We start from the raw sequence: 13,941 nt of genomic DNA, 5'->3' as shown, positions 1-13,941 counted from the left end.
TTTAGGATCTACGCTATTTTTTCGTGTGCTGCTTCTCGCTGAAGCACATCATAAAAACATCCTGTAGTAAATGTCTGTTGAAATGTCGAGATGGAAGCCCAGTCACGTTTAAGCTCAGCAGATCCCGCTGGAACAAATTTAAGTGACACGCTAACTATTTCTAACAAACCGTTTAGCGTGAAGTTAACCGATAAGCTTTTTTCATGGTGGTACAAAACCAAGCAACCATTCAGTGATAAACAGACCAAGACTTGGGCGTGCAGTGAGTAATCATGCGAGCAAACAATATCGCTGGTTCCTGCTTATTTTTTAGTAGAACAATTTGGGTGCTATGAGTTTAGTTTGAATAATTTAAGATATAGAATGTACACTTTCACTTTTCTCATGAAGTAAAATAACACGTTAACAAAGTCGAGTTCAGAAAGCTAAGGCCTAATGTCATTGTAATAATCCTTGTATACGTGTGATATTGAATTTGTGTATTTTTATTTTTAGAAAACCGGGTTCTAGTTGAAGAGATTTTAGCCGTAGAATATGTTGAGAAAACAGCTGAGACGAAAAATGGAGATATCGAAATGGTTTCAGTGAATGCTACAGCCTTTCGAATTCACATCATAAAAAGAGCTCCTAAGCACATATGGAGAACAAAAAGCGTAGAGATATACTGCTCCAGCAGTGCGCAGTGTGCCTTGTGGGTGGATAGTATCCGCTCGTTGCTTGATAAATGTAAGGAGTCAAGAACACAACACATTGGTTGTAAACTGCTTAAAATGACATTCTAATTTTTAAATTAGTTGAGAATGGCAATTCACATGTTATGGTTAACTTTAAAATTCTTACCTGTATTACATGTTTTGAGTTAGTTTAGCAAGTTATGGTGTTAAAGTTATATCCACTTTTGTATTTGTTTTCAATCTTTACAGATACAAACAGACCCAAGTCACTGCTGGTGTTTATTAACCCCTATGGCGGTAGGAAAAAGGCTAGGAAAGTATTTGATGAAAAAGTGGCAAGCATATTTGATCTGGCAGGCATTACTAGCCATGTGATAAGTATGTTAACCGTTTGATTAAAAGTTACTTTATTTGTATATAAATAGCTAATATCATACGTTTTTGTATAATTAGAATAAAAATATTTAGGTTCTCACATCTGTATCATATTTTACACCATTAATTTAGCAAGTATAACAGTTATTTATCGTGTCGCTTCTTTAAAATATGGTATTTTTTATCTGTATCATATATGGCCCTTCATATTGGCATCACTATTTTGCCTCTCAGTCATATAGACACTTTACCTCTGTACCATGTACGGCACATCACTTCTGATTTTAAGACCCTTGACTTTGTATCGTTCATATTTTATAGTTTTACAGTTTCTGTTGTTGTAAATGGTTACAATCCTAAGAAAGAACAGATCTGCACTATAGTTGAATCAGACCTTTTCAAATGACATGAAAATTTGTTAGTTTGTTGATCCTGAAAGGTCGCAAGCTGTTAAATGACAAATAATTTCTAGCAAACAACAAGTAACTTTTTCAACAAAACTCTATTTGAGCAGTTTTTGTTTCTACTGCGTATCAATGTAGTTGGCTGTGCTATATGATGTGGCATCATTGTTGCCATTGTAGTACTTGTCTATTGCTATTTCCTTCTTCACTTAACACCTTTTTATGTTGACTTTGAACAAACAAGTTGCAAAATTTCCCTTAGACAGTAATTTGGTTATATTTACAAACTAGCGGAATTCCCGACGTTGCACAGGTACTAAAAATCAGCTTATAAACAGTGACAGGTAATGTAGTTGCTTGCTATTAGCCTGGCACATTGCCAATGGCTAGTTTGAGTAAGCTAGTTAGTAAACTTATCAGTAAACTTACTAATAAGAGTCTAATGACTTGCGTAACGCAGCACGGTATGCATATTTTCACTCACATAACGACATATATCGCCCAATGGATCCATCAATTTTGCCTAGCGAAATCAGTAAGATATTTGTCTGGCGGACAGGAGGTTCCAAGATCAAATCCAGCATAAAACGGATACTTTGTTCCTAAATTTTCAGAGCTATAGCTGGACACACAGAATCACACACAATCTTTGAGATTTATATATTTACAAATGCAAAATTTGTGTACTGATAATTTGTTTGAACAGTGAAATTATTTGTTCACTAAGCACAAATATTCATTTTAAAACCTACATTGCTGCAACTATCTTGTATTCTATTTATCCCTAGAGCTTAAATAACCGTTGTTCCCATTAATCTTACTAGGCTATTTATTGTTGCAGATTTACTAAATCTGCCACCTACTACCGATTGCAATTCTCTATCTACTACACTCTTTTCTTTACTTATTATAGCTCTCTACTTACTACAAGTCTCCCTGGTAAATTACTCTTCAATTAAGTAAACAGACGAACACTACACTCCGTACATACTGTAGCTGTATTTAGTAAGGCATCCGATACTTTCTAGAACTTGCATCCTATAGGTGGTCTATGTAGATAAAGGCGGGCCCTACCTAATGCTAATCTGTTGCTTCTAGCCAAAAATTCTACAACGCAACCAGCCAGATGGACAGACCCTTTCATATATAAAATGCCTTTTTTTAAAAACCAATTAGGCTTGCATAGTAATCCACCAAACATTATTGGGAAGTGATAGTGAATGTACCTTTTTCTCTCCCCCTAGTGTTCTTCTTGGAACCCAACCTTACCAACAAACCTAGGAGATGTATTCTTGTCATCTTTCTTTTCCCAGTGATCTTGGGGCTTGTTAATGTTAATGTTCAAATCGCTGAACAGAATCAGCGTCTCTGAAGCTTGGCTTTGTAGGGGCTGACAGTGCCTCTACCATTCACTTTTTGAGAAGTTGCTAAACTAATACTGATTCTGTCCACTACTATTGGCTTGCCGCATTCTTTCTTTTGGTTTCATCATTCTCGAATCATTCGACCTTGTAGCCAACATTCAAATTATAACCATTCTCGGTCTCATCTGCTCGGTACACTGCTGCTTTTGCCAGTGTTGCTATGATCATGCTTAGCTTGACGAAGCAATCACAATGTTAAAAGCAACAACAACCAATTGTCAAACACCAATATACATAACCAAGAAAACCAAGAACTATTCATAGCTATTTGTATTGTGTGACTGGATTTTTCAGTCTACCTAAGAAATATTAACAAAATGATTGTTAACCTCTAGACTCTAGAGGCATTTAAAAAGCTCTTCAATGGCCGAATCCGTCACTTTACCTCATCAACAAAAGGTGACTATCTTAACCTATGCTAGCAAATTTCTTCATCACACACTAATTAGGCTGCCTGTTACCTTGGCATCGACCTTTCCTGTTTTCTTTCCTCTTATTAAAAACCTTTGCGAATAAATCGGATAACAAACCACTTTCCCTTTTATCTAAAACCAGTTTCATCGGTTCCAGAGCCTGGAATGAATTTGATAAACTGGCAATAACTCCATTTCTATTCCCTCTTCTATTGATACTTTTATGGCTGGCACATGGGTAACTGATTTACCGCCAGGGCTTAACCATCTAACCATCACAATCTTAACTACTCAGTAGCCTCGTCACATGATTTTTTGTCATAAAATTGACAGGAGACGCAAAGGTGGATTTTTCACATCCCTAACAGTTTCACCCAGAAGGCAACCGTACCCTTTTAGCATCTGGTGGTGTTACCAATTTTGATGCTTCAATCATCTCATCAAATTCAACTGTTTTAAACGCTGTGTTGTGTTTCCAATAATTGCCAATAAGACTAATCAATTGATTTCTTTGATACCCAGTGAATTATGTTATGACTCATTAAGGATATACACAGTGGTACTTAATGAGCTATATGCTTTTTCCATCGCTACTGAAGCTACACCAAACAATCCCAATTGTCTGGCATTAGCTTTCCTTTCGATTTGGTGTGGCTTGCGCCGCTGTCCAAATTTCTCCAGTGGCAGTAAAAACAGATCCTGTATCAAATGTAAATAGCACTTCCTTTTTACATCCACATTTATAGTCTCGCAAAGATCTGTATCTTCACACTCTTTGGCAAAAAAAGTGAATGGCGAATGAAGGTGGATTTCTTAGCCTGGTTTGAATAATTTTTCCATGACATACACCTCCCTGCATTTGCTACAATAAAGATTGTATATCTCTTAGCAATGCAATGATAACAGCGCGCCTCATGGCAGAAGAAAATTTTGTGAAACTTATCACACCAATCATAGCACATACCTATGAGTGCCTTCTCATGGACAGCCTCAGTAATCGCCTACTCTCACCTTTCATTAACCAGCGCTATCATACATCTGCTATAGCTTTTAGAATGGCTGCTGGAACACATGAACCATAAATACATGAATGTTCTATGGTTAGGGAAGGTACCAAAGTGTCTGCTGAAAATTCTATAAATTCTATTTTCACTTTCTTTTTTATACCGGTAAAATCTGCTTCTGCCATTAGCACCAAGCTTTATGACTCTTGTGTCAGCTTTAGTGCTCTAACAGCTTTTCTTAAACTATCAATCTAAATTTGCCTTGCACATGGATTTTATTCTTAAAGATGACTCTCTCTCGAGCCATTAAAAGCAAGTACTGAAAAAAATTCTCTTACGTTCTCATTGTTTGCCAAGAAATTTGTTTTTCTACTGTCTTCAACTCTTGACAGGTAGTGACAAACTTGATTATTTTCACATGCTGTAGTATACTCAGCAGCGTTGACTCTGATTCAATGACCAAGATCTTCATCATAAGTCGAATCAGAACTTTTCACATCAAAACTGATAACAATCAAAGCTTTTCTACCACCATTACCAAATTCATGCAACACCGCAAGATGTTTTATCCGACCGCTGAGCTTTCCATTACCAGTATCATCACTCCCTCACTTCATCCCAATTATTTCTACTACAGTCTTAAAACTTACAAGCCATCTTCCATGAACAATTCACATCACTCTTCACTTTTGGTAACTTTGATAAAATCGTTTAAGTTAAATGACATGAGTAGTGCTCAGCCACAAGGCACCACTTAGTCAAACAAGCATTAGAAATACCACATACATGATAAAAACGCCACAGCACTGAAGCACTGAAAATGCACTAGACACTTATTACAAGGTACGGAAACGTCCAAAATACATTTAAGAGCCATGTCTAGTATGGCACAGATTGGAATAGCACAGCACTTCAACAAAATCGCAGTGACAATCCAACCAACTAAGTCATGACAAAAGACTTACTGTTTAAGCAAAAAAACACTGCCCTCCACACACTGCCATATATATTGTGAGGCGTCTAATATGAACTTGCATCTGCATGAACTAGAAGCCCATGTAAATAGAGGCGTAGCCTCCTCAAAGCTCATTTATTGCTTGTAGCCCAAACTCGTACAATGAAACAGGCACGCAAATACATTTATGAATAACACACCTCCCTACCTGCTACAGTTTTTTTCTATATGCATATTACAGCTTTTTCTATTCGTCTATAATTCACTGTACATTGTTTGCACTTACCCTGTAGATGCGTGTGTGCAATGCTTGTAGTTACAGAGCGGGCCAACCATGCCAAGGACTATATAATGTCACGGGACCTCAGCAGATACGACGGGTATGTCATATTTTCAGCCATGTAGTTTCCTAGTTAAAAATAATAGTTCTCCATTTTGCCACAGCCATTGTTAGATGACATATTTTTTGTAAATAAATGGTTATTGAGCATTTTAGTTGCATTCGTTTCCATGACTACGGAGAAATTTTTTGCCAGATCTTGATGGCATAGTTGGCCTAACATTATCAGCTGTTAGTTAAAATTGAGATTAACACAGCTTGTGTACTCATACAACCGAGGTTAAAATGCCTAATAAACGTTGATAAATGCCATAGGTGTCCTATATAGGTCATATTTAATAGAGGTGAAAAATGTAGTTATGTTGCAAAAATATAGTTATGGTGAAAAATTCTATGTAGTAGAGGTGAAATTTTGCAAGCAATTGCTCATCAGCCATACAGCTCCTTTAGAGTAACATATCATCAACAATCTTTATTTAATCTAGTTTAAATATTTTAAATATTTTCAATGAATGATTATTTCCTAACCACAACCCCTGATACATAGGATGGGCATAGCTGTGACTGTCAAACTACGTATGAAGATATTTGGCCACATATTTTCAACATGCGAGCCCAGTGTTAGGTTGCAGATAGAGAGTTCTAAGCAATCAACCATGAAGGAAGTTCCTCATAGATTACCTTTATTTCATTGTGTACACGGGTTGAGTGATCTGGCAGTATTGTGTATCCGTCCCACAAAGTAATCGCGTTGTTCTGAAGGTCAACTCCATCGATATGTCTTACACACCTTCAGAGCCAGAGCATGATCATTGCACTACCTTGTCTGGTTTGCATTTCTTTTCTTCAAAATCTCACCATCTCTAATCTCCCCTTTTCCCTACTTTATTGCGATCTGTTCTCTTCCTCGTTACAATCCCTTCTATGATATCCAAGGAACGGATATCCAGCCAGCTGAATCTGTATGAGCAGAGTTACATAAAGAGAAAGGTTAAATTTTGTGACAAGCAGTGGCTCGCACGCCGTCATGCTGTCCCATATACAATTGCGTCAGTTATCTATTTGGAGCACAACTAATAGCACTGGTCTGCTTATCATTTTATTATTATAACCTTTTGAGCTGCATTTCCTTGTTACTGTAGTGCCTCTTATAACATTTCTCGTTCTCTATCAAGCTCAATTACAAGCTATGAATGAGGAACATCCTTGTGTATGTCAAATCTTGAAGAAACTAACTGGTAGAAGCAGTAATGCATATGTATGTTTAAGGATTGTCTGCGTGGGAGGAGATGGCATGTTTGCTGAGCTGCTCAATGGAATATTGTGGCAGTACAACTCCAGCCTTGGTATAGATCTGCATGACTCGACAGCCTTGCTGAAAAGACCAGATATCAGGATAGGTGTGATCCCGGCAGGTACCTACCTGAGGTGTCTAGTGGCACCCTATACTCTGTAGTTTGTATTGACACTGGCATCACTGTGTAGGTTCTCTAAACATCAGCTGGTACTCTTGAGTTTGTAGTGACACTGACAACACCCTGCAGGTACTTACCTGAGGTGTCTATTGGCACCCTACACTCTTTAGTTTGTATTGACACTCATAACACTTTGTAGATACTAACCCTAGGCATCAATTGGTACATCAGCAAATTTTACAATCATATTAATAGGAAGATAGCACGGTGTATAATTTATCCTTCAAGGGATGGCTATTGTTTGTAGGTTCAACTGACACTGTGGCCTACTGTACTTCAGGTATCAATGATGCGATCACATCTGCTTTGCATATTGTTGTGGGCGATTCTATGGCCATAGATGTCTGTTCTGTCAGACATGGCTATTCAGGTCAACTGCTGCGATTCTGTGTGTCCATGCTTGCCTATGGTTTCTATGGAGATGTGCTAAGAGACAGCGAAACTTTCAGATGGATGGGACCGAATAGGTATGCCTGACAATACATAATGTAATCTCAGTGAATGCTAGAGATAGCTTTCTGCGCTTTCCTTTTGGCTTAGTCACCATTAAACTTATTACAGAGTTACTTTTTCTTGGATTGGACAGAGTGTGTGTGTAGATTAGCAGTTGTATTGCCACAATAGCATTAGAGCTCTTACTGCTTGCGTAGCCTTTGCAAACTTCTCTCTTTTTATGTTGTGCCAGACATGACTCCTCGCAAACAACTTGACTCCCTTTTCAATACAATATATGATAACATAACGCATGCTAGTCTAAATATAGAACAATCGAATCTTTTTGTTACTTTGTTTGTTATAATACTGAAAGCAACCTTTTGTGAGTGTTTTCACGTTTTTAGGTACAATGGTGGGTCTGCAATGAATGAATTTTTCTTTTTGTCCCAGCTTCTCAGCGAACGCTTAATGTAATGCCTAGTGCGATATACAACTACAATATCCAGGGCTTTTATGGTCATGCAGTTATAGTCAGAGCATATGCTTTTGTTCAGGTACAACTACAGCGGTTTCAGAACATTCTTAAAAAACAAGTCGTATCAAGCTGACATTTCCTACCTTCCATCACAAGCTCTTCAGACAGACCATCATCCACTACAAGATGGCTCCAGGTGCTACACAGGGTAGGAAAACTCTTCAGTTTAGTTCTACATACCACCGGAAATAGTTATGTACTATAGCTGAATGCCCGCCGTTGTACGGCTAGTAAAAAGTTTTTGCAAAGGTAGCAAAAAAAATTTATTTCCAATCAACATATACAACATTTAACTATTAAACAAAGCTGTTTATTATATTTCTGTGTGCTGTGTTTATGTATATGTAATTCATACTGTACTGGCTGCTGTGCTTACAACAGGTTTAAAGTGATTGCAATAGTCTTGTTGGCCATGTGATTTTAACAATTTCTATTGTCATAGTATGGGCACGCTTTTTTTTCTGGTATGGCTTCGTACATTTTTTAGCTGCAGTGTTGAGCGTGAAGCCATAAAAGATTAGCATGTATAATAAGTATGTGCCCAATTTGTTCCATAGTATAGCCAGTTAGACAGTATAGTGTATTGGATAAATCCCTGTCTGCAAAACTAGAGGATTGTTGTTGAAGCAGATTTTTCCTTCTTAAAACTTGATTGCTATAACTGGACAGACAGACAAACATTGAAATTTATATATATAGATATGTGCTCCTCACTAATGTGTTTGTAATTCACTGGTGTCCTTTGCATGTAATTATATTTGTATACTTTGAAATGGGTGTGTTGTACATGTTGCGTACCCAGGGAAAAAAACTTGAATGGCTGTTCATGAGGTGTAGTGATTTACTAGTGTCACAGTTATATCTCACTTGCCAGCTCACGATTGCTATGATTCTCCCTCATTCTATTAGCCAAACTTATTATAGTTGCAGCATATGTAAGTCAGCCTCTCTGTTGGATCTCAATGGCTCTATCGACTATGATGGCAGCATATCACCTGCGCTGCCAGGTGCGTATAACTTCTTATTTGCCAATTCCACATGTAAAAGTGTTGAGCTATTGTAGTCTCATAGCCCAATACTCGTCCAACTGTAAGTTAGAGATTTAATTTGAGTGTTATCTGTAAGCTTCCACTTACAAGCTCCATTTATAAGATGAGACAATTTTCTTCTTTGAAAAATATTGTCTCATCTTATAAAAGACATTTTAGTATAAGCCCTGCTACTCAGTCCTGTATCGCGGTTTTGAAGTGGCGCATTTTAGACGCCATAGGCTGTTGTCCAGCATTTTTCTGGCAACTCATCGGTAAAAAGAGATTGCTGTATGTGCATATATCCAGAATTATCTTTATTTTCTCATCGGCCCACAAGGATGACCAAAGCCTTGTGGGCTGATGAGAGTCTCACCATCGCACAATTCAGTGAAGCCCGAAGTATTTATTAGTCGAGCTATCTCTCACTCCGATGATGTTTGCCTTGCACATTTTTGAAAGATGGTTAAAAGCTGACAAAAGCAAAAAACCTTGGATTGGTTTCTTACAAGATGTTTGGTAAAATTCACCAGTGAGAGTGAACTTTAATCAGAGAAGATGAAGAATGACAATAACAGTAAACAAAAAAGTAAAAAGAGATAAGTTAAAGCAAATGGAAGCACAAAAAGAAACAAACAAGAACTTTCTTCTAGACATTATATAAAACTCTCACTTTTATCTCAAATGTGCAGTGATTTAATTCTAACATATATTTATTACAGATTTTAATGCATCGTTTCAATTTATAAAAAAAATCTATGCCCAAATTAAGTACCTTGACCTGATTAGTGCATTTAGTATGTGTACTCGGGAAATTCTCCGTCACAAAACTATTGCCAGAACAAACTAATTTGGTAAGCAGAGGGACCACTGTAGCTCAACAAGGAAATATGCTAAGCCATCTTTCTTTAGTTTCTTGTTGCACTGACCTTTTAAACTATCCCAGAGTGTATATATGAAATACATAGCTGAGTTGAGGCTATGAAAAGACAAGCATAGCGTTACACTTTCATGCGATTATGTTGTATCTATCTGACATTAAGGATTGAAATATAGTATCAAAATTTTTTCGCTGGATGATATGAAGCTGTAATCGTGATGTGAATGCGCGCTGTCATTGTGAAACCTGTGATGGGGATGACAGATCATTTAGCTGAAGCACCCTTTAGATATCTGATAAAGCTTGGACTTAGCTGCTCTTATAATATTACTATTCTTTTTGGCTCAGCCTTCAGACGGGTTATCTTTTACTCCCTTCACTGGAAATACAATACAAGTACTGTATATACTAAAAACTACCCAATTCATATATCGTTCATCGGTGAAAGCTTTGGCAGACTGTGACAGTGAAAGCACCTGTTGCAGATGACAATGTAGACGCTTTATCCTCTCTCACAGCCAGTCTGACAAATGTGAGTCTGGTGAGCAGGCAGATCAGCACACTGAGTAATGTCTCTCCTGACAGCTGGACGACGGTGTCTGGCAAATACATAGGTGAGCACGAAAACAGCTTGGCAAAATACATATGTATTTCAAAGAGCTATAATACACCTCATCTATATATCGTTATGTGATTGGTTTGTCTCCTCATGTGTGTGACACGTATGGTACATGTACATCTAGGTGGTTCAATTTTTTATGTGGACGCGACTGCTTTGCAACTTCCTTCTCCATATTGCCATCCAGTAAAGGTTACTCACAACGACTTCACCAGAAAATTTCTTGAGATTGGAGTACATGTAGATATTAGATTTGCCTAAAAAATAACAAATGGCTTGTAAGTAGTTAACAATCATCTTTAGGAGAATCAAGTTCAGCGGGCTGTAATCCAATATGGCAACCTTGTCTCGACGATCCCAGAATTCCTCAATTCTTATTTTTAATTTAGTCACATTCTATATTCTCTAATTAAGTTTTTCATAACGATAGTGATTGATCTGTTTCATAGAATATACACAAATAATATCAAATGAAAAGTATATATCCACCTGTTTATGTAAGTAAGCTCATTTCTTTCTGACTCTAAAGAATGTATGATTGGGTTATTTAGCTGCATCAATGGAATAACTATTTGTTTCATTTGAATAAACATACTGTAAATAATAATATGTCAGATTATATTTTGCGGGTTATGTCTCTTCTATATAAACATTTCAGAACAGTTGCAAATTTTATACAACAGTAATGAGTATCATGCTTAGAGCAAACATAGCTATATCAACGCATGACTAGTACAGCTGCTTGCAACTGCTCAAATTATATAACATCAATAGTTCTGTTATGGCTACAACATTAATTTCTATCATACCGAGAATCCATAATTATATTAGAATGATAAGTGCTTGGGAACCCCAACATACTAATCTAAAACTGTAAAATTGATAATCTGCCACTATCACTCCGTATCAATTCTCATAGACATGACATGCGGAGTATGTGACATGTGCTTGCTAGCTGTAATGGTATACAACTGAACAGGCATCACTGTCCATCATCGTGATATATCTTGCCCTTGATGATGTCATACCAACTTGAGTTGGCATTTATTTGTCTGACTATGCAAAGCCGTTAGCATTATTAGCACTATGCAGTAATTCGCGTGCAGGTGGACGCAGCGACTTACTTGTGGAGATGGCTGGCTTTTTAGACTTCATGTAGCGGAACATGCTTTTGTTTACAGGTATAAATGCTTTGACAATAAGCTGTCGCTGCGCAACAGTACCCGAGGGTGTCTCCCCTGCTTGCCACCTCGGAGATGGTTCAGCAGACTTAGTCATGGTTCACGAGGCTTCTAGGCTAGATTATTTTAGGCACTTGCTTCGAATCCAGGCCAAAACTTCTAGTCAGGTGAGAGCACACAAATCACTCGCTAATACCAAACCAATTGTCTCTGATTCTCACAATACATTTATATACTGCAGTTGTAATTCTTTGTTATTTATAAAAAATAGCCTTGTTCTTTTGTAGTTTGACTTTAATTTTGTCAAAGTGGTAAGGGCAAAGGCATTCAAGGTACGTGTGCCGTCAGCCGTTGATCCGATCGCCTCTAGCGCGGCTCAGACAGCCTCTTCCTTTCAGCGTCTTGATGAGCCGAGGAATTTGATGCCGGTGGCTTTGAGCACATGGAACTGTGACGGAGAAATAATAGAAGAACCCAACATAGATGTCAGGTAATTTAAACTAACAAATCATTTATTTCTGTCCTGTACACTCTCATGCCACTTATAAGTGCAATAGATTGTTCAGTGTTGCAACAGAGGCTATGTTCGTCAATGTGAGCACCTTTATTGAACTATTACTGCACAACTCTCAAATTCATATTAGTTATCTCTTTGCCTTGGACCGTCTGGTATGAGCATATCTCTAAGCGCTTGTACGAATATGGCTGCTTGTCTGTTTCAGGGTGCACTGTCAGTTAGTGAAACTCTTTGCTAGAGGGATAGAGGAGTCTTACACCAAACTAGACCAATGTACGTCTACATGCATTTCCTGTGCGGAAGAGACATAAGCAAGGACTGTGTGAACTAATATAGTTGCGTTTAATGCTTATCTTTAAAAATTGCATTCAATCTTTTCATGGAATTGCCCTTCCCATTCTACTTGATTTCTGTGATGTTGCTAAATGTATATTTTGACCTAGTGGGCTGTGCTAGGTGCTGCCGATTTATTTTTTTAATTTTGCTGCTCGCTAATAGACGATATCTACATAGTAGTTGTAATGCCCAAAGTTGGTGTCGGCTGCCTTGAGAAGGAGAACGCTGTCAGAGTATATTTTGTCTTATGTTTATTTAAGTGCTAGAGAAGATTTCCTGAACTATATTAGTAAAAAAGCCTGTACATAGCGTTGTTTTGAAAATGCTCTATATTTTATCAGCGTTGCTTTCTTATGTGTTCCAGTGATTACTTGTTGATAATTTTATTGCTGATTTGAGAATTTTTGTTTTAGTCAAATTTGTCTTGATTGTGCAATACAACACGCTAAGTCACCTCATGCCCATTCAATACTCATAGTTGATATTTTTACTCAACCAACTTCTCTTCAGAGAAAAATAACTTTGAAAAAAATCTACTTTCAATTTTACACCCAAATTTCATTTGCTTTTTATAATACTGCAATATTAACATAGGGTTTGTGCTGTGTTTGTTATTGATAAATGATAATGCAACTCTATAAGAATCTTTCAGATAAAACTAGTTGTAGGTGTTTGCTGATTGAGAACTTTCAATGTAGGTTGATTAACACTTCCTTAAATCTAAGTTAGTTCTGAATATGATCTATGTTCATTATCTCAATGTTCTCCCATAATGGCAGCAAACATCTGAATCATGTGTGTTTGATTGCCTTACTTTTGGAATATTACATCAAAAGCTATTTATTAATCAACTTTTTTGTCTGACTATCAACCAGTTCATCCATTCTTTTAATTTGCTGCTTTTGTGGCATTTTCCGACAAGTAATTTGAAGCTTACCCATTTCAAAATGCAGTTCCACCTGCTCAAGTTGGCTTCCCTTGAAGCCTCATTTAGAACCAAGTACTGTAAGTACATTTTAAATGGCATATTTTATTTGAGCAGTTTTAAACTTTTTTACCTAAAGAGTGGCTACATAGTAGAGTATACAGGTAAACCATACGAAATACCTCGGTGCACTATTTCATAATTTTGGCCAGAAATTATTTGGACCAACTGAATGATAAAAAGTTGTCTTACCTCGTCAAAGAAGTCCGCTGGCAATCCAAAGCTTTGTTTATTTCTCAAGTCAGCGAGTACAACATGCTCTACTATTGTGCAACATATGTTGTTAGATGTCGAAGGCAACATTTACAAGCGCTGGAATTCTTCATTTCTTCGTGGTGCTAACTAAAATCTCAGGCTAACT

General features: G+C 37.2%; 1 protein-coding gene across 1 annotated transcript; it reads left to right on the top strand.

The window, feature by feature from the left end:
* The first annotated feature begins 49 nt into the window (after positions 1-49).
* On the top strand, positions 50-13,053 carry LOC137401945 (ceramide kinase-like). The gene is made up of 12 exons (XM_068088419.1): positions 50-262; positions 496-726; positions 924-1,052; positions 5,566-5,629; positions 6,859-7,004; positions 7,312-7,531; positions 8,054-8,182; positions 8,959-9,041; positions 10,428-10,556; positions 11,743-11,909; positions 12,030-12,232; positions 12,465-13,053. Exons 1-12 carry the CDS (start codon positions 91-93, stop codon positions 12,568-12,570), a joined length of 1,779 nt encoding a protein of 592 aa, XP_067944520.1. The 5' UTR covers positions 50-90; the 3' UTR covers positions 12,571-13,053.
* The last annotated feature ends 888 nt before the right edge of the window (positions 13,054-13,941 follow it).

Source organism: Watersipora subatra, chromosome 1 (genome assembly GCF_963576615.1).
Source record: "Watersipora subatra chromosome 1, tzWatSuba1.1, whole genome shotgun sequence".
NCBI classification, from domain to species: domain Eukaryota; kingdom Metazoa; phylum Bryozoa; class Gymnolaemata; order Cheilostomatida; family Watersiporidae; genus Watersipora; species Watersipora subatra.
This window is presented reverse-complemented; position numbering and strand designations above follow the sequence as displayed.